At 30.5% G+C, this 27,148-nt stretch overlaps 2 protein-coding genes and 2 long non-coding RNA genes across 10 annotated transcripts; all 4 read right to left on the bottom strand.

The window, feature by feature from the left end:
- Positions 1-1,032: 1,032 nt before the first annotated feature.
- Positions 1,033-2,987, bottom strand: LOC108826309 (uncharacterized). 5 transcript variants are annotated; one of them, XR_001945424.2, is made up of 6 exons: positions 2,696-2,985; positions 2,556-2,625; positions 2,292-2,430; positions 2,160-2,204; positions 1,665-2,061; positions 1,033-1,442 (listed from the first exon to the last, which is right to left on the bottom strand). It is a non-coding gene; the product is annotated as an uncharacterized LOC108826309 (long non-coding RNA). The 5 variants fall into 5 exon arrangements; XR_008939263.1 differs by having other exon boundaries at positions 2,292-2,399; XR_001945417.2 differs by having other exon boundaries at positions 2,292-2,625; positions 2,696-2,987.
- A 7,378-nt stretch (positions 2,988-10,365) lies between these two features.
- Positions 10,366-12,703, bottom strand: LOC108840632 (CLAVATA3/ESR (CLE)-related protein 26). Its single transcript, XM_056992001.1, has 2 exons — positions 12,089-12,703; positions 10,366-10,511 (listed from the first exon to the last, which is right to left on the bottom strand). Exons 1-2 carry the CDS (start codon positions 12,355-12,357, stop codon positions 10,472-10,474), a joined length of 309 nt encoding a protein of 102 aa, XP_056847981.1. The 5' UTR covers positions 12,358-12,703; the 3' UTR covers positions 10,366-10,471.
- A 6,326-nt stretch (positions 12,704-19,029) lies between these two features.
- On the bottom strand, positions 19,030-21,164 carry LOC130508290 (uncharacterized). 3 transcript variants are annotated; one of them, XR_008942790.1, is made up of 7 exons: positions 20,808-21,164; positions 20,309-20,703; positions 19,924-20,181; positions 19,737-19,858; positions 19,428-19,658; positions 19,257-19,317; positions 19,030-19,169 (listed from the first exon to the last, which is right to left on the bottom strand). It is a non-coding gene; the product is annotated as an uncharacterized LOC130508290 (long non-coding RNA). The 3 variants fall into 3 exon arrangements; XR_008942788.1 differs by having other exon boundaries at positions 19,948-20,181; XR_008942789.1 differs by lacking the exon at positions 20,309-20,703 and having other exon boundaries at positions 19,948-20,181.
- A 2,583-nt stretch (positions 21,165-23,747) lies between these two features.
- On the bottom strand, positions 23,748-24,936 carry LOC108827384 (transcription factor KUA1). Its single transcript, XM_018600773.2, has 2 exons — positions 24,501-24,936; positions 23,748-24,406 (listed from the first exon to the last, which is right to left on the bottom strand). The coding sequence occupies exons 1-2, from the start codon at positions 24,781-24,783 to the stop codon at positions 23,991-23,993; spliced, it is 699 nt and encodes a 232-aa protein (XP_018456275.2). The 5' UTR covers positions 24,784-24,936; the 3' UTR covers positions 23,748-23,990.
- Between the last annotated feature and the right edge of the window lie 2,212 nt (positions 24,937-27,148).

The following is a 27,148-nucleotide window of genomic DNA, read 5'->3' as shown; positions in this document are numbered from 1 at the left end:
TACCTAGATTTTGATCCGCGCTTTCAAAGCGCGGGTTTATATTTGGTGAAAATTTTATATAATCACATTTATATAATCCGTCTTGTATATGCATTTATATAACCCGTCTCATATATGTGTTTTATATCCGGGTTTATGTTCGGTTAAAACTATACTGTACATGTATTCTTAGGGTTTTAATTTTGAATTAGATATTTTAAATATAAATCAATATAACAGTTTTATAGTTTTGATCGGTGTTTTGAAACCCGACTCGGACCTGCCGTTGAACGAATTACCGGTTTGTAACCCGGTATTTTTAATATTGTGATTTTTTCTAATGATAAGACAAATTCGGTGATCATAAGTTGGAAATTTGTTTAAAATATATTTATATTTTTCAAAATCGTTCTAAATGATAATGATTGTTGTCAAAATTAATAATTTTAGAATTAGAAAACAGGTGGTTAATAACAGTATCAAACATGGAAATAATCGATGCAGTATCAAACAAAGAAATAATCGCAGGCCGGAATTAAATTAGGAAACCGGTGATTAATGACAAATCAAAAAATAATTAAGAAGAAATTGGCGCAGAATGTCCAGAATACCCTTAATGAATACAAAGGAAAGGTTCTTCAGTAGGGGTAAAAGGAGTAAAAATCCAAAACATGCTTGTACTTTAATAGTATAGATATAGATATTCTGTTTTAATAGTATAGATATAGATAGTAAAAGGTAGTTAATCTCTGAACAGTTAGGCAATACAAACTCCATCATTATACTCTTGCATGAGAATGTAATGATATTTTCATCAGATAGTGAGATTAATACTTTCGGGTTATTATCATGTCGAAATAGCTTTCTATTTTTGTTACAAATTCACAATTTTACACCTCTTATCTAACGGCTATGGTATTCACCAAAATGTGTGTAGATATTTCTTTAGAAAAATCCCAAATGCAGTTGTAGACCAAGCAGTGTAACAAATAAAATAGTTTTACTGTTGCAGAATCAATTTGCTAAGACATGTTTGTCGGTGCTCCTATGCCGTAACAAAAGAAAATTATTATTTACCAATATTATTATTCTTGAATTACAAGAAAATAAGATTCTCATCATGTTTCTTTTCTACTTTTTAAATTTTCTGGGTGTAAGAATAACATAAAAATTACAATAGTTTTGCAGTTTGGACCATAACACAAACTTCTTTCCCCAACCAAAATGATTTCAACTTTAGACAACCCTTTTGACCATCATCCACGAAATCCAACTCTTTCCATGATCTCTTCTCCGCTATGTTAGACATTTTGCAAAAGAACAAACCCAATACTTGTATGCACAAATCCCTTCATGGCACGGGCACATGCACATACATCTACTTTTAGTTTCACACACATGAGCATTTGCATCTTGTCTGCGTCTCATCGAATCGCTTTCCAGAAATCCAATTTTGTCAGTTTCTAATCAAGAAAAAGAAAGTCAGAGATTATAGTGAGCGAAACATGTGAAACGTTAACCTTATTCATGCCAGAATATTATGCTTCACAAAACATGTAACTTTCCCATTCTTTCTTCTTAAGACCTTTCCCTCTAGATGTACTTGAATTCCTCAAATGCTAATTAAGGTCCTACCATTAGCTTTTGATTTAAGAGAAAACTTACAAAACTAACATCTGTCTAACCTCAAATAGCTCATTTTCCTCTTACGAAGATCAAATAACCAAACCTTGTAGTTTGATAATGCTGGGATGATCACACACAGTCTTGTGAATGGACCAAACACTATCTGGCTCAAAATTGTCGAACCTAGCCTTCTTGGAAGCCACTATTCTTCATGTTTCAGGCTCTCATGCACCGAACACGCTACTGTATGTCCCTTGTCCGATTTGATAAAGCCAAAGAAAGAAAAACATAGCAAATCTTTCCTCTGAATTGAAAAAGAATCAGACCAACGACAGTTGAATGTATGCATAACGAAACACATATTTTTTGAAAGAAAACGTAGAGTAACAAAATATAAGCCGAGTATAGCAAAATACTACCCTTGGTTGAGTTGCCAGGCACCTACGCGTACGTCTCCTATAGTAGAGAGAATCATAACAAACAAAAAGGAAAACCCTTATTAGATCAATCAAGTCTTAAAGTTGTATGTAACTACACAAAGTTAAACGTCTTACATGGTGGTATGTGCCTTCTTCTCACCCACTTTCCTTTTGTTGTTTCTGAAGAAGCAAATAAAGAGAAATCAAACAAATGTGGAGATGAAAATATCAGAGAGAATTGCAATTTGACACTTTGAATGTCGTAACCTTTTTAAAGCGTTTCAAAAGCGTCCGACCCAAACTGGAACGAATCGTGGATAACTGCACCGGCGATGTTGGTCAGCTACATAAGTCAGCCGGTGGTGACCTGCTGTGCTGTGGGAAAAGCTTGGCTAGTGTCAGGAATCTAATCCCATGAGAAGTCAGAGGGAGAGAAGCAAACATGCAAATATAAGCAGAAAGAAGTAAAATCGTAAATTTGACATCTACGGAACCGTGCGAGATCAACCACGACTGCGTAACATCAGAAACCTGGATGGCTTCGTGCTTGGAAGGGGTTTCCGTGAAGAAGGCTTCGAGATACCTTCGTTTATGACTAATCCTGTAAACCAAATGAAATCATAAGAGATCGTCCCTATGGTATGGCTTGTTGAACCAGAGTAATGTAAAACCTTATTTCGATGTTGGTTAGATTTAGTTTAGAAACTACTGAATTAGAGAAGCAATTTGTAAATTAGCTCCACCGGAGGAACAATGGCTTAACGGCGATAAGAGGCCGTGGAGACTTGGTGTCTTGAAAGTAACGACAGGTTGTGAGGATTATATCTGACTTGAACCTACTGTTATATAGCGAGGATGGGGTGAGAAAGCGAAGGTAAAGAGATGTCGATCTGGTGTCGTTAGTAAATTGAAGAAGCAGTAAAGAATTTGTGACTGGTGATGATTTGTCATGGAGAGGGAGAGGAAGAATAAATTAGATCGAAGCCCATTTCCCGCATCATTTAAATGAAACGCAGAACTTTGGTTACCTGGACAGCTGTCACCGCCTCCTTGAACTATTTGATGAGGTGGCAAGAGGAGAAGAGAATAATCTTCTTCTTTATAGTATAAGATTTTAATCATAAAAATAAATAATATGATTATTATATATGTTAGGTACTTATGACAAGATATATACCACTAATCATGTTATAATTTCTGCAAAATTTTAAGCACGTTAAATGTAACTAAAATGTATGACTAGGCAAAGAGTTCGAAAAAAAGAGTTCGGAATAAAAGGTTTGTCTGTGTGGACAACCTTGGAACTGGATTTGGTGTTATCCCAGCCATCAGAATCGGAAAAAACTTACTGTATCTATCTTATTATTATGTTTTCTTTTCCAGTAGAATATGTATATATTTTGGAACAAAATTAAATCAGCAAAATTTTGGATGATTCACTGTAATTGGTATCTTTTTAATGAACTGACTATGAAAGATAATTGTTCCAATAAAGATTGTTTTCAGACTAATCTTCAGTTGCTTTTGATTCCCGACGGCTGGAAGGGAAATAAAAACAGAGACCAGTTGAAGTTGTTTGATTATTGTGTCTCTTTTGAGTATGCCTTCTTAACCGAATGTTTTTGTTTAATATATTTAGTTTTCTTATAATTGCTCCATTTTCATGTACCAGTGTACGTTGGTGATGTAATAATTTAATATATTAAGTTACTAGTTCTTTTATATGTTAAAATTAGTAAAATTTATTTTGAAATGGATGTAAAAGATATGAAATTATAAAAGAGTGGTGGAGTTAACCCCCACAAAAGAACAAAAGAATAAAAGATGGAAAAGCATAACACATAATCAATGTGGTCCCCTTTATTTAGAAGAACCATTACACAGATTCTTATTCTAGATTTCAGCACTTGAAGCTCATAGTTTTTCTTTAAGAAATGTATATGCCATTCCATTTATAAATTAGAGTATTTGATACAACCAATCTTTGAAGACATATATCCTTTATTTGCCTCTCTGCAAGAATATATGCTTTTAAAATACATCACAGATGATGGTCTCGGCATATTTTTTCTGAATGAATAGATAAAACTCTTTTAAAGTACAATTGTTGTTGCACATAAAAATCCATCTTGTTTATTTATTTTTGGATTTAGAAAGTGGGATACAAATTCATATTTTGTTATAAGTAAATAAAACCATCTTGTGCGTGTATTTTTGTAATCGTCCATATGATATGGTCCATATCAAACATGAATATGCAAAGGTTATTAAACATGAATATGCAAAGGTTTTTTTTATCTAAAATATCATAATATCTAGAACAATTTTATTTTTGCCAAATATCTATAACACATTAGATCATCTCTAGTTTCTTTATATTGTTTACTCTAAATAAAGTTAACTAATTCAACCCAACTCTATTTCTTATTTTATAAAAGATAAAAAATGGGTTCAATTAAAATAATTTTTTTCATTTTTTTCATTATTATTCTGTTTTCTAATCTAGAATAGAATACCACGAGATTAAAACTGAACTCTATTATAGAATTACTCTGTTTTTCTTTTTAAAAAACCGTAGTTACATTATTTTGAAGAAAAAATAGAGTGAACCATTAGAAATGATCTAGTGTTAATAATCCATATTAGAATGCATGTTATTTTACAGAAACAAAAACCACTCATTTGTGGTTTTTTCAGTTAAAAATTGGGTATTATTTACCTAATTTAGTAAGAGCATGTCCAATGTATTACTTCATTTGGTTTAATTTCAAAATAGAGTTGTATTTTAGTCCAATGTATTACTCCATTTTTTATTCAAAATTCTTTTTTTTTTCAAAAATTCTCTTTTTATTTATTTAATAATTATTATTAATACCTTGAACTTATAAAATTTTAATAATTAACCCAACTATATTATGTTTACAAAAATTCTATAAAATATATTTATTTAAATAAAAAATTATTATTAAAAATAGAATAAATCATAAAATTATATAAGATAGTATATTTTGTTTTAGTAATGATTATTAGAATATTTTTCTATAAATGAGAAACTAATGTATTTTGTAATGAACCTTGAGATTATTTATCTCTGATTTTCTTAAATCAAACAAGAAAATTCTGAAATCGCAATTTCATCTTCTACAATTTCAATATCTAGGGTAAATCTTCTTTTCCAACTTCAATTGTACATTTCCCATCATATGCAATTTTTCTAATTCAAAAACAAAATCCTCTTATATATCAAATGAGAAGTCATTTAAGTAAATTTTGCGTAGGTGTCAATCATAAAAAGAATTCAAGAAAATATGTTATAATTTGATTAGTTAAACAATATTTAATTATTATAATTTGATCTAAAATAAAAGGTAAGTCTAGAACTAATTAATATCACTTACCAAATAATCTAAATGATATTTCAAATAATAATTTATGGTAATTAATTGTTAAAATTATAGAAAGTGTAATAATTTTTTATCAATAATTTTTATATTTATATACTACATAAAATAATGAACAGGAAAAAATATAGAGATCGATATAATGACTTCATATTCATATTAAAATTATAATCGTCTCTATAATGATTATTAGTCTCTTATAATGTCCATATATGATTTATAAATAATTAGGTTTTGAAGATTGAACAAATTATATTGAACGGAACATGTGAGAACTTTGATTAAAAATGTGTTTTGTATTTAAGTCAAATAATATCTTGATAAGGTAATGTTATGATTGAAAAGAACTATAAGATAGATACTAGATTTTGACCCGCCCTTTAGAAGGCGGGACAATCGTTTTGTTTTAAATTTATGTTGTTGTTTGATTTTTCATAAGTGTGTTTAGGCATGAGTATCCGGGTTGAGATCGATTGTTGTTAATAAATTTGGTTTGGTCCAACATATATATATATATATTAACCCATCTGTTTGTCTAGATTTTGATTCGCGCTTTGAAAACGTGATATTCTTTTTTCTGTGACAAATTTATTAACCCGTCTGTTTATTCATTAATATAATTAGGTATAGACGTTCGTTTTTTGGTTCAGTTCCAGTTTGTTTCTTTTTTTATTGGTTTGGTTCCAGTTTTCTATTTCTCGATTCAAACGATATAAGTACCGTTCGATTATTTATGAATTTGAATTGGATTTCAGTTTGGTTATTTTGATTTTTCGGTTTGGTTCGGATAACAGTGTTAAGAACCCGATAAAATTTCAAGTTCAACTTATTTTTGGTTAGGTTATTCTCTTTCAGATATTTTGGAATAATTCAAATAAAATTCACATGTTGGATTTTTTGGACACAGATAACTCTGATAGATTCAAATATTTCAGATAAGAAAATATTCAAGAAATTATGATAAGTTTTAATAAATTCGATAAAAGCAGTAGGTAATCCGGATTTTTAGCTAATTCTATTTTAAGTATTATTTTAGAATATTTGATAATTTTAAAACTATATATTATTAATTTTTAGGTATATAAACTGTGTTTTGGATATTTGAATTATCCATTCAATACTCGGTTTGGTTTTGGTTTTCAAAATTTAATGGATTTAAGAATCGTTCAGATATTTGTAAACATTTATTCATTTTTTGTTTTTTTTTTGTTTTTTTTGTTCAGTTTAAGTTTGGTTTTCGGTTCTCAATATATATGCTGAGGCCTAGATCTAATTGTATATTCTATCTTGTTTTTTATAAATAAGTGCATTAAGCTTATATTTTATGATAAATTTTATAAGTAAAAATTATAAGTTTGCTATCGTATTAAAACTATTGCAAATATCCAAAAGTAATTATAAATATTTTAAATGTTTTGATGTTTATAACTTTGATTTACAATTAAATTTCATTGAGAATATATAGACAAATACCATCAATATGTCACTATGTGAAATATATTTTATATAGAACAAATATTTAGTAAATAGTGATAATTTAGAGGGGTATTTTTAAAGTTGTTATATATTTCTTAATTTTTCATAGTCTTTGTTAAAATAATATTCGAGTTTTAAATATTGAAGATCTAAATTTAAATTTTATCCAAATTATATTCAAACTATTATATTTGATCACATTTATTTCAAAATGTAAAAGAAATGTTAAATTTTGACACAAAGTCTTGTCATTTTCAATATTTAAAAAAAATTCAAAATCTGAATTTGCTTACATTTATTTTTCAACTAAATGAATATGTCTAAATTAAAAGTTTTAAAATTTTCTTGTTTGTTGGTTTAGATCTTTTATGTATGAAAATATTTATAATTTTTGATAATATTGAAGTACAAAAAATAGTATAAAAATATTTAATTCTATTTACATGAATTATAGTTCGACTGTCTTTGATTAACTAATAGTAAAGTCAAAGCCTATGATGGTATATATTGATAATATGAAACTTAAATCATATATAGTTACATTCATTTGTTTTAGTATAGATGAAACTGTTTTTTTTAATAAGCACAACAAATAAAGGTGATATAATGACTTTTCAAGGTTATATTATATAGATTTGCAGTCGTATATTGTTTAAAATAAGATATGAAACAGTGTGATAAGAATCACAACAAAACCAAGTGATAATGGTTTGTCAAGGATAGTTTATTTAAATCAAAATAATAGAAAATTAATAAACTAAAGCTAAACGGTAATGCAGTGTATATGTGTGTGTCAGTGTGTGCATAAGGTAAATAAGATTACACGATTTGGTATATGATAAATATTTCATTTAGTTTTATTTCACATTAAAAAATAATGGTATTGCTGTAACTAAACCAAAGAAACTTCAAAATGCTTAGATAAAATGTTTTTTTTGGAAGAGGAATATTTGGTTAATACAGTTTCGGGTGGTTAGCGTGATTAATGTTTTCTGTTGCAATATTGTTAAGAGAATATGCTTAGTAAATATTGACTTGTATTTAGGGACATAGATTTTCTGTTGTAAGATTTGTTTGTATATTTTTTTTTGTTGAAAGTAAATGATTTTACGGAGCTAACCATCTGGTTTTCCTTGAGTATAATTCTATTAAAATAATAACAAATCAAGAGTAGCCTTAGAGAAAAATCCGAGAGTTTCAAAATAATAGTTTATTGAAAAATAGGGTTCACGAACCTAACTCTAACACTCTTGGCAAGTATTAATATGAATGAACCGAAAAAATAAGAAAATTTCATCAGCTGACAAAAACAAATTAATCAACATCAGTTTTGAAATATAAAGAAAATAGATTTACCTGTTTAGTTGATATGGATGCTTAAATCTGTTTGTATGACTCTTCTTCTAATTGGAGTTTCCTTCAACACGAGCTTCGGTAAGTACATACCAAACAGTTCTACTCAAAATAATGTTGGTTTGGTTTAATATGGCAATGATAGCAATAGTCTGTATATATATAAATAATTAGAACGGATAAATTTACCCTATAAACTCCGATTATGGCTCACGTCAGTGAACATATTACTATGCTCTCATTTGGCTCTTGCCATGCTGATGGAGAATTTTAGCAAATTTTTCTCCCGAAGACAACATATTAGCATTGATCACTACAAAATCGAAAACTGTATAATTAGATCTCCAACATGTTAATTTTTTTTTTTAAACAAACACTACTAAATTTGACTCAGTACTTACTATATGTCTTTGTGAACTTCATATATATTCTTCTTTTCTTTCCTGCATATTGAACCTGCATTTTGATATCTTGCAGAAAATCAAAATAGAAGACATGACTAAATATCTAGATTTCCTTTGCTTAATATGAGACATGGCTCAATAAATAAATTGTTTTGCTCGGAGTGGTGGCTATGATCTCGATAGCTTGTTCATATTTATAGTACCCATACGCGATTTTTTATTTAAAGTGGACAATATATTCTTAGGAATAAAATCGTGTAGTTTAGAAATAAACTCGTCTAGTTAGAGAAGTTCTTATATTACTGGTGTTTTCAAATCATTTAAAATTACCGTAATATAGAAATAAATATACCAGAGAGTTCCTAAAAAAAAGTTGACATTACTTATAAAATATTAAAGCATTTAATAAAAAAACATAGACTAAAAATATACCAATGGCATGAAGTTGTAAATATTTCAAAACTTCAAGGTGGTCTCAAAAAAACCCCTTGTGTTTTAATAGTATAGATTTGGTTCATGGAATGTATGTTTTTATTACTATTTAGAGAGAGAAATATATATTTAGCAAAAATATGTAAAACTTCGGAAAACATTACCAAAATTTTAATACAAAAAAACAAAAAAAAACAAGAAGAGACTAAAGATGATGCATAATATGTGTTGGAGAAGTTATTGTGATAATTACATATATAATTACACAAGCATTTGTTATACTAAATATTCGTCAGGTATATTTATATCAAATGTATGAAAACTTTACGACATTTTATACCTAATATATATTGTCATACAATATTTGTATCCGCGAATTCACATAAATAATCATATGGTTATGCTTTAATAAAGAAAATAAAGAAGAAACAAAGTTTTGTTTTGTAATTTGAATTTCGTAAATGATTCAAATGTTTATGCATATATCAATCTCAAAAAGTACAAACATTATCATATGAAAATGTTGACCCACAGGATAAACAAACTCATCTATTCCGTTTGAACAATACTTCGTCGATCTTAGTAGTTCTGAAAGAATTTACCGGATCATTAAATCATTAATTTTATTTTATTTATATTTAGTTTTGATTTATTAGTTTATGCATATTTTATGTAAAATTATTATGTAATTTTTTCGGAATATCATATTTGACTTTAGGTTATTGTATCATTTCATAAATAAATAAAAGTTCAACTCCAAAATGGAGTAATAGGTAAAATTACTCTATAAATGAAATATCCATAACTATTACTCCATTTTGGAATTGAATATAAGTGGGTTTGGAGAAAATTTTATTCAAAAATGGAGTTTGAAGTCGAAAATTGAATAGGGTAAGAAATGCCCTAAACTTAATTTGATAATGGCAAATATAAAGAAACCAATACAAATTGTGCAATGTGAGAAAATAGGATCGCATGAACTACATTTTGTCATTTTCGTGATTTTTTTTTAATTATAGAAATTGTTTCCAACTGTATGAGTTTTTAACCTTCTCTGACTAACTGAAGATCTCTTTGCTAAATAATAAATTTCTTTGGTAGTAAAAAACAAAACATTAAAAGATTCGATCCCAAATGAAAAGGAAAGAGAATCTAGGAGCATTACATTTACAAGACCTATTTTGCCAACAAATTTCTCTCTCTCTCTCTCTCTCTCTCTCTCTCTCTCTCTCTCTCTCTCTCTCTCTTCTCTCTCTCTCTCTCTCTCTCCTCTCTCTCTCTCTCTCTCTCTCTCTCTCTCTCTCTCTCTCTCTCTCTCTCTCTCTCTCTCTCTCTCTCTCTCTCTCTCTCTCTCTCTCTCTCTCTCTCTCTCTCCGCGTACTTATGATCTTCCCGGTGGTCGTCTTAAACTTCCTGCTCTCCTATATCAAGATAGAACATTTAATATTTAATAATCAAGTTAATTACTTACTTAATCCAAAAGGAATTCAACTTTAGTTGTTACTGTTATAAACCCAATGAAAAATTTCAGCGTTCATCTATCGATACTTTGGTTACTTGACTAGGCTTATACTTTTCTCAACCATTCGTATTTGCCTATATACAAATTTTTTTATTAAACTACTTCAATAACTAACAGCTTTATAAACTAATTTATATATATGTATCGGAGTATCTTAGCTTTCTGTAGAAAAAAGACTATATTCTTAAGGCCATGCATGGAATTTATAGTACACGCTTGTAGTTTATATATATATGTGTTCATAAGGCCATGTATGTAATTCATAGTAAACGCTTATACATTCAAAATATCAGCCGAGATCTTAAGTGATTTATCTATATAACTAAGAGCATCTACAACCCAATACTTTATTTTAAGGGGAGTAAAACTTTAAAATGAAGATTTGAGGGTTGATTACTCCAACCATGAAACCTCAAAAGAAATCCTTAAAAGTTTATTTATTTAGACTATAGTCATTGACATTAATAAAAATTACTAATAATGATAAAACTTCACAAATACATATAAAACGTACTTTTAATTTTTTATACAGCACACAATATTACAATTTTATATAATAAAATAATATAAATTACATATATAATTAAACAACATATATACATGCCGGTTAGCCAATGAATTCCAGTATTTTGGTACCACTTGTAAGATATGTATATTTAAATGTTTACATAATTTATTGTAATTTATGTTTAGTTTTTTTAATGTATTTTATTTTGTGTGACTTTTACTTAATATATATTTCTATTTGTGTGAATTTATTTTAATATTATGTAATATTTATTCTATTTTTATTTTATTTTGGTGTGTTTAAGTTATTGTAAATCAAATTAGTAGATGTATTTGTGAAAAAAAATAATTGTAAGGACTAAAAAATGAATAGCATTTTTGAGGTTTTGAATAGTTACTATTCAAAATCATAAAATTTGAAGATTTGAGATTGGGTTTGAATGACAAAAAACCTCAAAATTTGAGGATTTGAGGTTGGATTGGAAATGCTCCAAGAAATGCGAAGAAATGCGGTGAAGAAAAAGGAGGGGAAAAGTACTATTTAAAGCTTACATGAAGTAAAAAGTAAGTTTTTTAAAGAAGCCATCTTATAATGAGTAATTAAAAACACGACTGTTAACGTAGACTGAAAAAAGGTAGCGGACACCCTTTTGCGAGCCCCTGTGATATGTCTTGCCGAATCTGTGTTAGCTAAAAGAAACCAATTGTTTACTTTTCTAGTAAACTATGCTATATATGGTGGCCAAAAAAGAAGTTCGTATAAATAATGTGCATATAAACAGATATAGCAACAACAAATAAGTTAGTTAGCTTGCTTAGTATATTAATCTCACGCGTTTCTAATCCATCTCAGCGTCGGATTTACCACGAGCTATGCCGTATGTATATTGCTGAAACTAACAAAATACATAGACATGCAAGGATTTCTTTATTGGAAGTGATAAATGAAACAAGGAACCAGTAAAGAACCTGTTGTGTATAGGATCGGGTCCACGAGGAACTTTTCTTTTGCTTGCAAAGTAGCTAAGATCACCATGTTTTGATCCATCTTCAAGCTCTTGTTGTACACCCTTACCATGTATGATTGAATTGTTCATCGTTGCAGAAGTCTCTTTTGTTTTGTCGGCTTCGTTGTTGTTTTGTAATACAAACACATCTATCATAATAAGAGTGACGAAACCAACCGTAAATAGTGTACGAAACAACAACGAGAGACGAAGGGTTTGGAGATTTCGCATGGTTTTCTCCTTGTAAGCTTTTGGGGGTCCTATCTTCGTTGGTTGGTTGAAATAAGAACATAAATCAACATCGATCAAATTAGCAGGGGTTTATTCGATTTTCTTAAATTTGAACTATAGAGAACAAAGAGGAACAAGAAAAAGCAAGAGAAAGAGAGTCTTATCACTTCGATGAGTTAGGATGATTGGTGCTCTTTATAGGTTCGATGGTCTTTATTCTGTTTGGTATGGTTAACTTTACTCGAAACATTAGCATAGAGAGACAAATGATTTCTGCTATGAATCTTTATATTTTCCTGTGAGACATTTTTAATGTTATCTTTAAGCATGAATCCGTATTCTTATGTCGACTTTTTTTGTCCCAAATCTAGATATGCCAGAGATGTATTACATATTAAACACATTACTCTTATATCACAAAAAAAAATTCTTTTACAATTGAGAAAAGGAAAGAATGGTATATAGAACAGCTGGTATGAAACGTAACATGGATGGAATATATTTAGTAGCCTTAGCTTTATGTGCATGAGAAGGTTGGGATACGTATGTTACTATGTAAGTATTATTTGTTTTTTCTGTTTCGTGTATTCTTTTGATAACTTTGGTCATCCGGACCGTAAAACCCCGAATAATTTGGAGTCCAGAGACAAAAAACAGTTGCTTAATCCGTATTTTCCAATGGAAATAGAATTTAGAGAGCGTAGTCGCTTTCGTCCCATCAAAAAACTTCTCTCTAGAAAATTGTTTCGTTTTCTCTCTAAGAAAAGCACTGCCGTGAATAGGGTCTCCGGTCGATGGGATGAACTCTCTCAGCCACCGTCGGTCCGATTTTTCTTTGTTTTTTCTGTTTTTTTTTGTTTCTAATCATGCATAAGATTTCCCTTTGATTCTGGCGATGCACCCTCCTCGCGGTGGTCGGCCGGCTTTTTGACTCCGACATTGCACCTTATCAATTCAGGTGAATGGTTGGCTTAAAGTTCGGAGTCGTATGGTCTCTTTCCGTTCTTGACGACGGCTCTGGTAGGATTTTTCTGGGTTTGGTTTTAGTTTGAACCGTGAGACGATTGTATGCGTCTTCTCGTTTTTCGATGTCGGTTCGGTCGGAATGGGTGAGATCTCATTTGACGATGAAGCTCCTAGATGATCGTGAGAAGGAATTGAAGGCAGAGAAGATTTGGATGGTAAAGTCATGCACGGTGTCTGAAGGCTTGGGATGAGATCTCGAAGTAGATTTGATGGAAGCTCTCCGCAACACGAGCTCAGATGCGAAAGGTGTGTGGATTAGATTTCGGTAGGCTCCGGCGAATCGATGACGTCAGTTGTGTCTTCCGGTGGTGCAGCAAATTTTGTATATCTAGTACCTCGATACTATTATGGTAAAGGAAACATATTGTATATAATATATCAACTGTCACAATATAAATTATAGATTAAACAAAGTGATTCTTTGTTGCGTATTTTTCGAAGTGAAAACGCCAACACAAATATCACTATAAGAATTCACCTAAGAAAAATATCGATTGATATTTTTTGAGCTGACGAAAAGTTAGCAATATTTTACATTAGCCAAACATATATGCTTTAACCACCTTAACCATTCTTTATGTATCTTAAGTTAGATGCATATATTAAAGTATGCTGAAATATTATGAGAATGACAAGATTGACTGGACCCATAAAAATTATTCGCTGAGAATATATTTATGTCACTGTCATATAGCAGCCGCAATTTATCCCAGTATATATGTTATAGGGCCATAGTCCATAGAGCATATGGTAACATAATTGATCTCATCGATCAAAGTTAATTGTACATGAATCCCACTTCCACATTATCTTTCGTAAAGGGTAACTGTATTATTGTCCAGAGAATCTTATGCCTTAGTTTCACTCAAAAGCTTCTGGTAGAGGTAACCAGAAATGGCATTTAAATGTTCACTTTAGATAATATATTATCATAAACCATATACTTGTAAAAATAATTTGTGCACAAGCGTTATGTAAAATGACCGTTTTCGTTTATAGGATTCCTATATATCCCTGGATTTTCTATTTGTTTGTAGACTTCAACATTGTCCAACAAAGGCCAATATTTTCAACATTCTTAAGATCAACATGCACACGGTACAGACAAAACCATATTATGTATAATGACGGTTTATTTCAATACTCGTCATAACATGTATAATGACATTATTAATAAGTTTATATACTAACAAATAGTTTCAAATTAGTTTCCACGAAACCAAATCTATTTCTCAAACTTTTTATTTGCAATGCAAAACTTTTAACTAGATTATTTATCTTTGTCACCCGTACCGGGATAACATGTTTAACTTACAATAACAGCAGAAACATATAGCATTGAGTTGGAAAAAAACACACACATAGGCGTTGCAAGATCAATCTAAAGTAGAAACGAGTTGGATGAAAAAGTCATCAGAATAGTAAGCAGAGAGTGAGAAAACTGAACATAGCCGAACCAAGTCTAGAGAAACGAGCTAGGCACCAGAGTGTATGTGATTTTCTGGTTGGTCAAGACTCGCCAGTTTGCTGTGGGTGATTTGTTTGATCTCAGAAGCATATAAACATCCAAGGAAAAGATGGGCCTTGATGAGGAGGTAATATATTCCAGGTCTGGAGAGGTTTAGAATGGAGAGGTTTTAGAGAGTGTGTAGTGGGTAGATTTGAATGCTACAGAGTTTCTTGCATTCATATCTAGTAGAATTTAAACAGTGTAACAGAGGGGTCTCCGGGTCGGAGAAGTTTCATTGTCTTATATTGCACCAGAGGCAGAGCATGCTGTCGAGTGCCGACTCCAGGTTGTTTGTTCGACGCCACTTGCTCTCAAATTCTAAATGATGTTATAAACTCATGTTACGTATTTTAGCTGATCTCATGCAATGTCTTCTTTCCAGCAAAACGCCCATCACATATTTAGGCTCAAGATCAAGCAATCGAATTTAAAGGTTTATAAAAGATGACATATTTATCTTAACATTTTACCAAAAAAAAAATGATGACATATTTTCACTGGAGTTGGCGCTCATTATTATAAAGATAAAGTACAGTGGGTAATAAACAATTTGTTATATATATATATATATTTCTTTTTTTTTTAAAGGAAAACAATTTGTTATATATGAACAAAGTAATCCCAAGTATATAAATCCCCCTGAAGCTGTTCTATACACACGAGAACATCTATTTCTCTTTTAAAGTAGACAATGATACAAACAGTGGCGGAGGGAGGTAGGGAGTAGGGGGGGGAGGCAGCTGGCCCCTACGAAATATTGAAATTTTTTTCCCATTGCTTATTTGAAATTTATATGATTTTAATAGTGAATTTTCTTATACCGCCCCTATAAATTGAAGATTAATTTTACATTGCCCCTAATAAAACTTTCATCTGGTTCCGCCGCAGGATACACATGTTGAAACTCTTTTTCGCAGTGAGCAGATGAAACCCTTTTGTATATATTTGTTGAAGATGTTTATAACCCTTCTTGTGTTGTCTGCAATGTTATTAACTGTTTAATAACACTTAAGAATGTACGGTATATATTCAAAAACTTTTTTGTGAGGACTACATTTCTTGATTAGCTTCAATGTTGTGGATATTGGAACCAGAGAGACGAGTATCTGAGTGTAGTTGAATTTTGTTTTGTTTTGTGTTGATGTTTATTTTGGAGTCTAAACATATTGGGTGCACAAACTACAAATATATGGGAAGTTCAAAGAGATAATTGAATTTGAAATACTAATGGGGTGCACTTATGCATTAAGCCAGCACAACCACCAGATTTATGAGAATATTTACATACTAAATAAGTTTTAGTAATGATATTATGGGTGCATGTGCCACCATAGTGGTTGTAGTAGCTTCACCCCAGGTGGTGGGTCTTTCCTCCTGTTTCACCCACCGTCCTAACACATTGAAGCTGTGCCCTCTCCCCTTCAATGTAAGGCTCTTCTTCACCTTTGTTTTTTTTGTTTATGGGTTTTGATGGTCTCTGTCGAGTCATAGTGGACTAGAGATCTTTGCCTTGGACTGCTTTCCCTTCGTATGTGGATCCCGGGATTGGGGGTTTCGAAGCAAATGATGATCCTCGGTTATGTGTCTCGGCAATTCACTCTTTGTATGTGACCAAAGATTTATTCTCCTTAGGACCTTGTTCAAACAGTTATGGATGTTGGAAACAGCATTGTTTTGTGTCTCTCTCTGTTATTGGTTGTTTTGTGGAGAGGTCTAAGGACACCATTATATCATCTCTAATGTATTTTATTATTTTCCTTTAAAATAGAAAAACTTTATAATAGAAGTGAGATATACTTCAATATATTTCTCTAAAATAGAAATCTCTATTTTGTGGTGTAAAAAATAGAGAAATGTTATTTCTTCTTTTATAAATAGAGAAAAAAATAGAGATCTCTATTTTAAAGAAGAAATAGAGATGTGTTGAAACAATTCGATCTCTAAATGTTACTATGGAAGTTTTTGAAAATAATAATAGGTTGGAAATGTTTTTAGTGAGGACTAGGAACGACCCGCCCTACAGGCGGGATGAAAATTAACAAATAATTTAAATAGTTATATATAAATTGTTATAATTTTAAATATATATATTAGTTAAAATTTTGTACAGTTATTGTATTGGAAGATTAAATAAGCCATGCTATCTAAAAAATTAGTTATGATTTTTTAAAATGGATATTACTTGCTATTTTATAAAATATGATTTTATTTTTTCTTGTTAAAAGGTTTAAGATAATTTTTGTTTGTTAAATAATCTATATTTTAATTATATATTAAGAATTGTATGTGGCATTACATCATTTATTACGATTTTATGGAGTTGGTTGATCATAAAGTAATCTAGGTTCGTGTTCATGCTACGCGTGGATTGTGTATACTATATTTTGAAAATTATTTTGGTGTAAAATAGTGTTGCAACCAAAATAACTATAGAATGTTTAACAAACAAATGGACTGGCATTGGTTTTTGGTTACCCTTTTCTTTTAGTTTAGTTGATGAACTTCTACTGGATGAAGTTAAAATGTTTAGAGTTACCTTCATGTAAATTAATAATGTTTATCGTGACAATGAGCCCGTAGTTTATATGAATATCTATATATGTATATAATCATGTTTGTTCTTTCCTGCTTAGGACACATCAACATCTATGTTACATGGAAACGGAAACGCGGAAACGGAATCGTGTGGAAGCGTAGAAGTGAATTTTTTTTATAAAATTAGGAAGCGGAAACGTGTCGGAAACGTGTATATATATTAAAATATAAAAGATTACAAATGTGACTAACAATTATATGATTCAAATTAAAATAAAAGAAAAATATTCATTTATAATAATTTTAAATGATTTCATGTTAAAACCGTGAAACTATGCATAAACTATGTTTATAAAATATTATTTTTTAATATTTCATAAATAATTAACACAATATATTTGAATAGAGACGGTATTTTTCTAATAAACCCTCAATGCATAAAGACAATATATAGTATTAGTTTTAATTTTTGTATATTTATATTATCTATTTCACTATTATATAAAAACAATGTTTCTTCTACTTTTATTTATTTATGATATTGTATTTTAAAAAAACGGAAGCGTGATTCCAAAATGGAATCGTAAGCTTCCAACGTGTTTTTAAATATGTATTTTTGGAAGCGCATTGGAAGCGAGATTCCGAGAGCTTCCACAAGTTTCCGATTCCGATTCCGGTTCCGAAGCGGGAAGCAGACGTCCGACAAAGATTCCATGCAACCTAGATCAACATCCCCATCTATATATATAATATTTTTTTGAACCTTTATATATTTTGGGATTAATATTTATTACCAAAATGATCTAATATTTCCGAGCACCCATGTTATGTAACTGTCTAAAATATTTTTTTCTTCGTTTCATATATAAAGTCGTACAAATGCTTATTTGCAATAGAGTTTTAGATCATATTTTAACTTTTAAAATTGTTTTGTAAAGAACGCTCTCTAATACTATGTAAGACAAACAGCTTTGTTGACAAAGCATAAGAATTTGATTTGTAAAATAAAATAGTAATTTACGCACATAAGGTTCGTCGTATGGATAACGCTTCTTATAAAGTTCTAAGATGGGTTAGTCGCTTGGTCAGTTGATGGGTTGATGCACAGATGAGACCACTGAGTTTGCAAATTCTGAGAATGGAGAAAGAAGTAAGAGCAACAAAGTTGATTTTTTTTAGAACACTTAAGGTATGAATCTAAGCGTAACTTAAGTTTATAGCTTACCACCTGTCTCAAAAAAAAAGTTCAGACTAACAATATAAAGTTGAGTTTACTAAAAAGATGAATATTTGTAACTAAAGAAGCAAAAATAGTAATCATACAGATGTAAAATATTTGCAAAAGTAGGCACTGAATAAATGGCACTCAAATTCTAGACAAAATAATAACAAACAATGACCCAATGTTACATGTATAATACTCTTGAGTATCTCGCATATATTATTTACAAATAAACTGAATTGTATTCAAATCCAACTTGCAAGTTCTTGATATACAGTCGCCAGAGATACAGAGATTACTACTCATGCATCTGGTCAATAGCGAATTGAGAAGATCCCTCTAAAGAAACAAAACCATGTTTTATGCTTTACTGCCTATGCTATCAGAAGGTCGTTCTGGAAAATACATGCCTCTTGCTCAAGTGATGAATATAAGAGCTTGGCACACAACACTCCCGAATTACAAAGCACACATCCTTTCAAGTCCATTGCATCTCAAGTCTCTCACATGGAAAGTTATCTAAGGTAAAGAACAAAGAGAGTTATGCTTGTGTGATGGAGAAGTTGATTGCAAAAGAGAGAGATTGTTAATATGTTAGATATATACCAGGAAGAAGTTGGTTCTCTAAGCAGCGCAGAAGAAACGATGGTCACTAAAGCCATGTAGCCTGCAAAGACAATGCCAGTTGCAAAGATTTATTTGATTTCCCAGCTGAAAAGTGAGATCGGGGAAAGAAAAGATGATGTATTAAACTATAGCATAAAAGAGAACACTGACTGTATAGTTTTTCATTCTTTAGAAAATAGCTCGAGTGGTTAAAATTGCGCTGATGATAACACTGACTCAAGCCTTGGTGAGAACAACATCAGAAGCGCCTGGTGCAGCATCTGTAGCATCAGAAACAGCGATACCGATATTGACTCCTTTCAAAGCATGAGCATTCATCACCAGCCATTCTACATGTATGCTTCAACTCAGGCAACTTCTTCACAATCTTGTACTTGTGCTCTGGTTGAAACATAAACCAAAACATCTTTGTAGAGAGAAAATGCAAGTTCATGAACAAAAAAACTCTTCTTAACTAACCTGGGCGACAGCAGCTAAGTTTTCGTCTTTGTGATTATCAAGTAGAGAAGTTGATGCTGATGGATACATGTCTGATCCCATACCGAGCCTATGTCAAGTCTATTTGGCAAAAGCTTGATCAACTATAAGAAAACCAATACAACATAAGATTAAAGCCAAAGATAGAAGTAAATACACAGATATTAACCAATGATCATCTGGATGTTGACACCTAGGTCTGAAGCTCTTCTAATGGTGTATGCACTATCATGTCTTGGAGGACCAAACAAAGGCAACACACCAATGAATTCACATGGACCAGGACCACCCGAGCTTATTTTTTGTTTTCTCAGGTAGAGTCCGTCTTGCAACAACTAATAAACTCAGTCCAGGCTCAGTGTACTTGTTGATTGCTAAATGGACTCTGTTTCCTCAGATCAGCTCTTGTGTTGCACAGACCAAGGATCTGAATATCATCAAAAGAAAAAGGTTGTACAGGTTAAATCATTGAAGAGAAGAAATAGTACTAAAACTTGAAGTGCAGTAAAACAAAATCAGTTCCTAGGTACTGCGCTGGAGCTTCTTTTGCTTACTCGGTGTCTCAGTGTCAGTATTCCAACCATATAGCATCATGATTCTCTGTTCTTGAAGCTCTAGTAGCTAAAAAGAGACGCCTCTTCTTTCTCAACGGTTTTGAAAATACTACCAATATAACCTAGATTCTTATTTTAAAAAACAAATAACCTAGAAAATTAAATGTAAATCAAATACTGAAAAATTGTGTTAAAAAAAAATCAAATACTGAAAATCAATTTTCCTGAAGAACAATAAAAATTGAGTCAGTGGATAAGATCAAATTCCAGTTTCTCTATTGCTGTGTTGCCGGAGTGACTATCCCGTCTCTGCCTTGCTCAAATCACTGTAACAATTCTCTATAACGGTGGCTTTTTTCTTGGCAGCATCAAAAAGAGAAAGGCAGACCCTTTGCCTCGATACCAGCGGGAATTATAACCAAGTCAAAAAATTTAGCCCTTAGTCATAAAAAAAAAATACCAGCGGGATCCCTTTTCATGGAGAGCAGGAGAGACATACCAGAAGAGGTGGAAGATCAAGCTAGAAAGACATCAGTGTGTTGTTGAATCTTCGTTTGAAATTTCGCTGCAATTTTGTTTTCTGGGTTGAGATCGTCTGAAGCTGAGTTTTAGCTGCCCTTGATAAATATTACTGTTTTGAAGAAAAAAAGTAGTAATAGGTAAAATCAATGGTAATCGTATAAAACTGGGAACCGCTGAGAAATTGGATTGAGACACTGAAAAGGCAACGAAGAAGAAAGAAACGCTATCATTAGGTTAGATTTTTTTTGGACACGTGTTGGCTTTAGGTGACTTTAATTTCTGATGTGGATGCTGAGGTGGCTTCATGGGAGAGATGAAAACTCTCTTTTATATATAAAGATATCTCACTGAGTACCTATCAATTAAACTAAGGGAAATCGGCCAAAAAAACACTGAACTTTGCAAGAATTGCCAACAGAAACCTGTACACTTGTGTGGCCAATAAAAGCCTGAACTTTTGTTGACTTATTTAGATTATTAAGAAATTTACGATTGACTGGCCAAATTAGCACACCGTTAAACGAGAGTTAAAACAGCGTTAACTGTTGACGTTAAGTGAAACGACGTCGTTTCGTTTTATTTGATTTGAAAATAAAAAAGGTAGATTCCGAGGTTCGAACCCAAGTTGTTTGGATCAAATGGCAAGGTATTTTACCACTATGCTAGTGGCACACTCAATGTATGAACAAACATGTTTACTTTTATTTAGTATTAATTTTGAATATAAAAAATTCTCTAAAAATTTAAAAGATCTTTAAAATTCCAAAATTTTGAAAAATAAAGAAATTTTTTATAAAATTAATTTTGAAATTGAAATTAAAAATAAAATTTTATTTTTACTTTTAAAAATCAAAAATCTTCCAAATTTTACATTTTTAAAAACAAATTCCAAAAAAAGAAAATTTTCATTTAAGATTAAAAAATTGAAAAAAAAAAATCGAAAATAACAAAAAAAAAATTATAAAGAAATTTGAATCTGAAAATAATCAGAATCTATAAAAAAATATTTCTTTTTATTTTTTATTTTTTTATAAAAATGCCAAAAAGAAAATTTTAATTTTCAAATTATTAAAAGAAAATTTGAAAAAATAAAATAATTCGAAAACAAATTCAAAAAAGTGATAAAAATTTTCAAATCTGAAAACATATAATAAGAAACTATAAAAATAAATAATAATAATAATAATAAAAATTATTTTTTTATAGTTTCTGATTATATGTTTTCCGATTTGAAATATTTTAACTTTTTGGAATTTTTTTCGATTTTTTTTTCATTTTTTTTATAATCCGAAAAATGAAATATTTCTTTTTTTTGAATTAATTTTTCAGTTTTTAGAAATTTTAAAGATCTTTTTAAGTTTTTAGATAATTTTTTTATATTCAATCAGTACCAAGTATAATTAAATGTGTTAATAGTTTAATTGATTGAGCCACTAGCCTAATGGTAAAGTACCTTGTCATTTGGTCCAAACAACCTGGGTTCAAACCCAATGGTCGACTCGATTTTATTTTGAAATCATGTCAAACGACGTCGTTTCATCTTATTTCAAAACGACGTCGTTTCACCTAACACCAACATTTAACGATGTCATTTTTTTCTGTTAAATTTGCTGACGGCGTGCTAAATTGGCAAGTCAACGAAAACATTGTTAATTAATTCTAAAGTCAATGAAAAATTTGTGTTTTGTTTGACCAGCCCATATGTCCAGGTTTATTTTGGCAATTCCTGCAAAGTTCAGTGTTTTTTTGGTCGATTTCTCATTAAACTAATGGAAACATTTAAAATAGTAGAAAAGAGAATAACAATTCGTTAGAATCGATTGTTTATGAAAGTACCGCAAAGGAAATGATGATAGATAATTTACACCTGTCAACTCCACAATAACTCAATTAATTTGAAACAGTTAAAGCATAAATAGAGAATTTAATATTATACATGAGAAACGGACAGAGGCTCGCTCCCTTGCGCATACTCTAATAATGCTCTAATGATGCTGGTTTTGGATGTAGTTTCTTGAGTCCTTAACTGTTCTCTTAGGGATGGAGATTTGTTTCCTGCTTGGGTCTTGGTCTTCGTATCCCTTTTGTATTCTTTCACGTATATTGTTGCAGCTTGTGTTTTTTTTATGTAGGTTTGATGTTGTTTTTGGTGTTGTGTTGTTGATGTTTGTTAGAGATCTAATAAAGTCATATTGAGTTAAACTCGTTGTAATTGGTGTTTTTAATTATAAATTAAAAAATCAATGTATATTTAAAATATTCCAACACAGGCGACAGGCCATGTAGATTAATAAATCGATAAAATAAAAAATGACGTCAGACAAAATAATAAAATGAAATATGTATTGTACTAATAGTAAAATAACTGTGTTCAGTTCATGAATGTGACGTTAAATCAACTCACACATGCCGAAAAAGACGGCAAAACCCTGGAAAAGTCTACCAACAAAGATACAAAAGCATATCAGATACATTTAACCTTCTTATTAGACAAATAAACAAACTATTTAAGTTTTGCAAGAAACAATAATTAAAATTTTATATCTACTGCAAGCATCAAAACTAACACGCAGGAACAAATGAATTTATAGGACTAAAAAGGATTATGGTTTAAGAGTCAAACTATATATATATATATATGTAGATAATTGTTTTAGATGATTAGGGGTCAACTGTTTTCACACATGCCAAATAAAATTTGGAGCCAAAACAAATGTTTTCTATGTAGGGTCGACCGTAAATTTAAGAAACTATTGACATTAATAATAATTTTTAAATTTATGTTTTCTGATTCAGAGATCAGAAAACATATTTATATTATTAGAAAAAATAGAACAAAACCATGCTGTCAAATAGTTTCTTTGAAGTAGTAGTCTGTCCCAAACTACACTTCCACAAAAGTCTTCTTGACCAAATCAACACATAAAGACTACCTGCTGTTTTACCGCATCAAACATATATCGTACCACAAACCTTCCCCCAAAAGGGCAATACAAACATGTACACACTAATTAAAACTTAGCCGAGTCCAATCAACAGTTGTATCTAATTAGCCTAAAGTAATCTTCTCCAATCTCACATTAAATCATAATCAGATCTTAGTCTTAACAATATTAATCAAACGATTCTTTTCTTTCTTAAAAAAACATTTTCTTCTTCATCAAGCTACTCCCATTATACTATCCCCACTACTCGACATCGTCTCAAAGACCGAGGCACGTGAGCCACGTGCCTTCTGTTCGTTTGAAGCCGAGGGTAGATTCATCGACAACGACGGAAACATCTCCGGCGCCGCCGTTGTTTTCTTGTTAAGATTCAAATCAGCCATGTTCCGCGACGGAGGGATCGGACAGACGGATCCTAGTGCTATGTCGGGAGTGATGTCGAAGAGGCTGGATCTGCGACGGCGGCGATTCTGGTTCGTACGGCGGAGGAAGTACTTCTGAGCATGGCTCGCGACTTGTGTCGGTGTTCGTGTCTTGACGAAGTTTCTTGAGATTCCTCTCCAGTCTCCTTTTCCTACCGTATGCAGCCCTGTGAGGAAGAGTCTATGTTCCTCCTCCGTCCATGGAGTCCCTAAAATCAAGATTCAAGAAACTTACATGATTTATTTTATTTTTTTGAGATTTTTTTCATTTAAATTGGAAGAGACGGTTGAGTTAAACGGAACCTCGTTTGCGCTCGCGGGTTCTGACGGAGGCGTGAACGACGTCGTCTGAGGCGTAACCACCGTCGTCGACGGGGTCTGCGTCGTGAGCCTTGTGATCGTATTGTGATAGGTTGTTCATGCTGACGCTTTTTCTGAAAGACGACGACGGTGAAGCCTCCGTGACGCGGACGCCGAAAAGCATGATTCCTTTCTCTTCTCCGGCGGTGGTGGCGGGGGATGTTTCCGTCGGACACGTGCGAGAGTTGTGGCCGTTGTTTCCACACTGCGAGCAGCTGCGTGACATCTTTCTTGAGACAGAAGCTGTCCAGAAGATAGATCGGGAGAGAGAGAGAGAGAGAGAGGAACACAAAGGTAAAGAAGAGACAGAAGCTGTTCAGATGATTCTACTTTTTATGTCTGTATTAAGCTCACCATTAAAACCTTGACCGTTCTGTGTTTTTAATCTCAAAATGATTCTGTCCAAAATAACCTTATAATTTTATTTATTTTGTATGTAAATTATAAAATTATTCTATTTCCATTGGCTCGAAGGAAAACACCTCCCTTTCATTGACTTAACATACTACTTTTTTCCAGTAATATTAACTTAAACTAGAGTTTTCATTTTTTTTCTTGGTTTATACTAAATGTTATACATGGTTTGCAATGTATGTACTAATATAACATATTGAAAATAATAATATGCTTAACTATATGGAATAACTTTTTTTGCGTTGTATGATCGATATTTATTGGATATCATATAAACAAATAAAATATTTGTATAATTAGATCATATAAACAAATCAAACATTTATATAATTAGTTTTATGTATAAAATATCTAGAAAATAAATTTCTGAATTAAAAGTAGGAAACATATACAAAAGGAATTATTATAGTATTAAAAATTGATACATTAGTTATAACATTTGTAAGAAAATAAAAATATTATTGGAAATTTATTCCATAGAATACTCAGTTTGTATAGTTGTATCCATAGTTTTCAAAATAGAGAAAGTGCATGTATTCTGAGAATATTTTAAATCACGTAGCAAATTTTTCAAAAAGTATAGAACTTTTACAAAATTTTAATTAGTTAAAACAGCTAGGAATGTGATCTAAATTTATAATAAGTATTTATTTTTATAAGTGATAATATATATTTTAAAAATTTACCCGATTAAATAATTGTTTATATGACATTTATAAACATAATAATTTAAAGTTTATATTGAGTAATTTTATTTTGTTATATAACTCATCAATTGTATCATCCATACTTTTAGAATATGATATGTATATCTGTACAAATTTATTTTAATTTTTTATGGATAAAAATTTATGATATTGTTTAATAAAATTGTTGTATATATTATTTAAAATATATGGTGCTATATATTTTATATTTTCAACATTTATCATACTGAACTCACATTGTGATATTATTTATATGAAAATATATGTGACATAATATATTTATATATTATATAAATGATTATTTTAATGTGACTTTTATTTTTAGTTATTACTAATAAATAATAAAAATATAATTACATAAATTTAAAAATAATATTGTTCATTAAATATTTAAAACTAGATTTATTAATTATTTCCAAACATACACACATATATAATAAAATAGGAAAAATGAATACTATAAATTAGGTTTATTAATTATTGTTGCCAAATTTTTTATTTAGAATTTGATTTTGGAAATGCATTAATTAAATAGAAAAAGACAAAGAATCATAAAAGGTAACACATTAAACGGAAAAAACGGAAAATGTATTAATTAAACGGAAAAAACAAAAATATTTAGGAATTCACATTAAATAAACCGGAAAAGGAAAGGACAAACATTAATATAAGAGATTGATAAACTTAAATGTATAACCCTATAATTAATTTGAACTTTTCAAAAATTCGGGATATCTCCAAATTAATTTTTTAAAAATTGGTTTGTTGTATAATCCAGTAATTAATTTGGGTTTAAAACATTGTTCTTTTCTACAACAAACGAAGAAAAACATCTGAACCCAAACAATACCAAAATTCTGGTTTGAACAGTCATTATATCCAATTTATATTTTCATAAATACTAATTGGTAATGATTTATTCTATTGATGACAAAAAGATGATTATATATATTTGCAATAGATTGGAAGTTCTCGAAATCTCACACTCATCAAAAAATTGTATAAACAAAAATTTAAACCCTACCCAAATATATAATATCTTACTAGCTTTCCCAATGGATACTTTCAAACTTTTACAATAATTGTTTCGAGGGTCGGTTTAACATTTTGAAAGGTCGTTGGACAAAAAAATAATTTTTAGGTCTTAAAATTATTTAATTTGATATTATATTTAGATATCAAATACTAAAAATCTAAAACAAATTAACTAAATTTATTTTTTCTTTTTGTATTTTTAATATTTTTAATAAAAAATTAGTTTACTATATCATTAGATATTGTCTAAAATTAATACTATAATTACCAAAACAAATCTGAGTTTTTATTGTTAATAAATATATATATATATATATATATATGAACCCTTAATGTTATTTAAAAAACTAGATTTGTTGTGGGTTTTGGCGCGGGCGCACTGTTTGCCCTCTCCAATAGGCCGGTTCAAGCGTGGCCAGTTATCGACCGTTTGAA

Source organism: Raphanus sativus, chromosome 2, assembly GCF_000801105.2.
Source record: "Raphanus sativus cultivar WK10039 chromosome 2, ASM80110v3, whole genome shotgun sequence".
Lineage (NCBI taxonomy): Eukaryota > Viridiplantae > Streptophyta > Magnoliopsida > Brassicales > Brassicaceae > Raphanus > Raphanus sativus.
The sequence above is the reverse complement of the archived record's forward strand: the minus strand, read 5'-3'. Positions and strand labels throughout refer to the sequence as shown.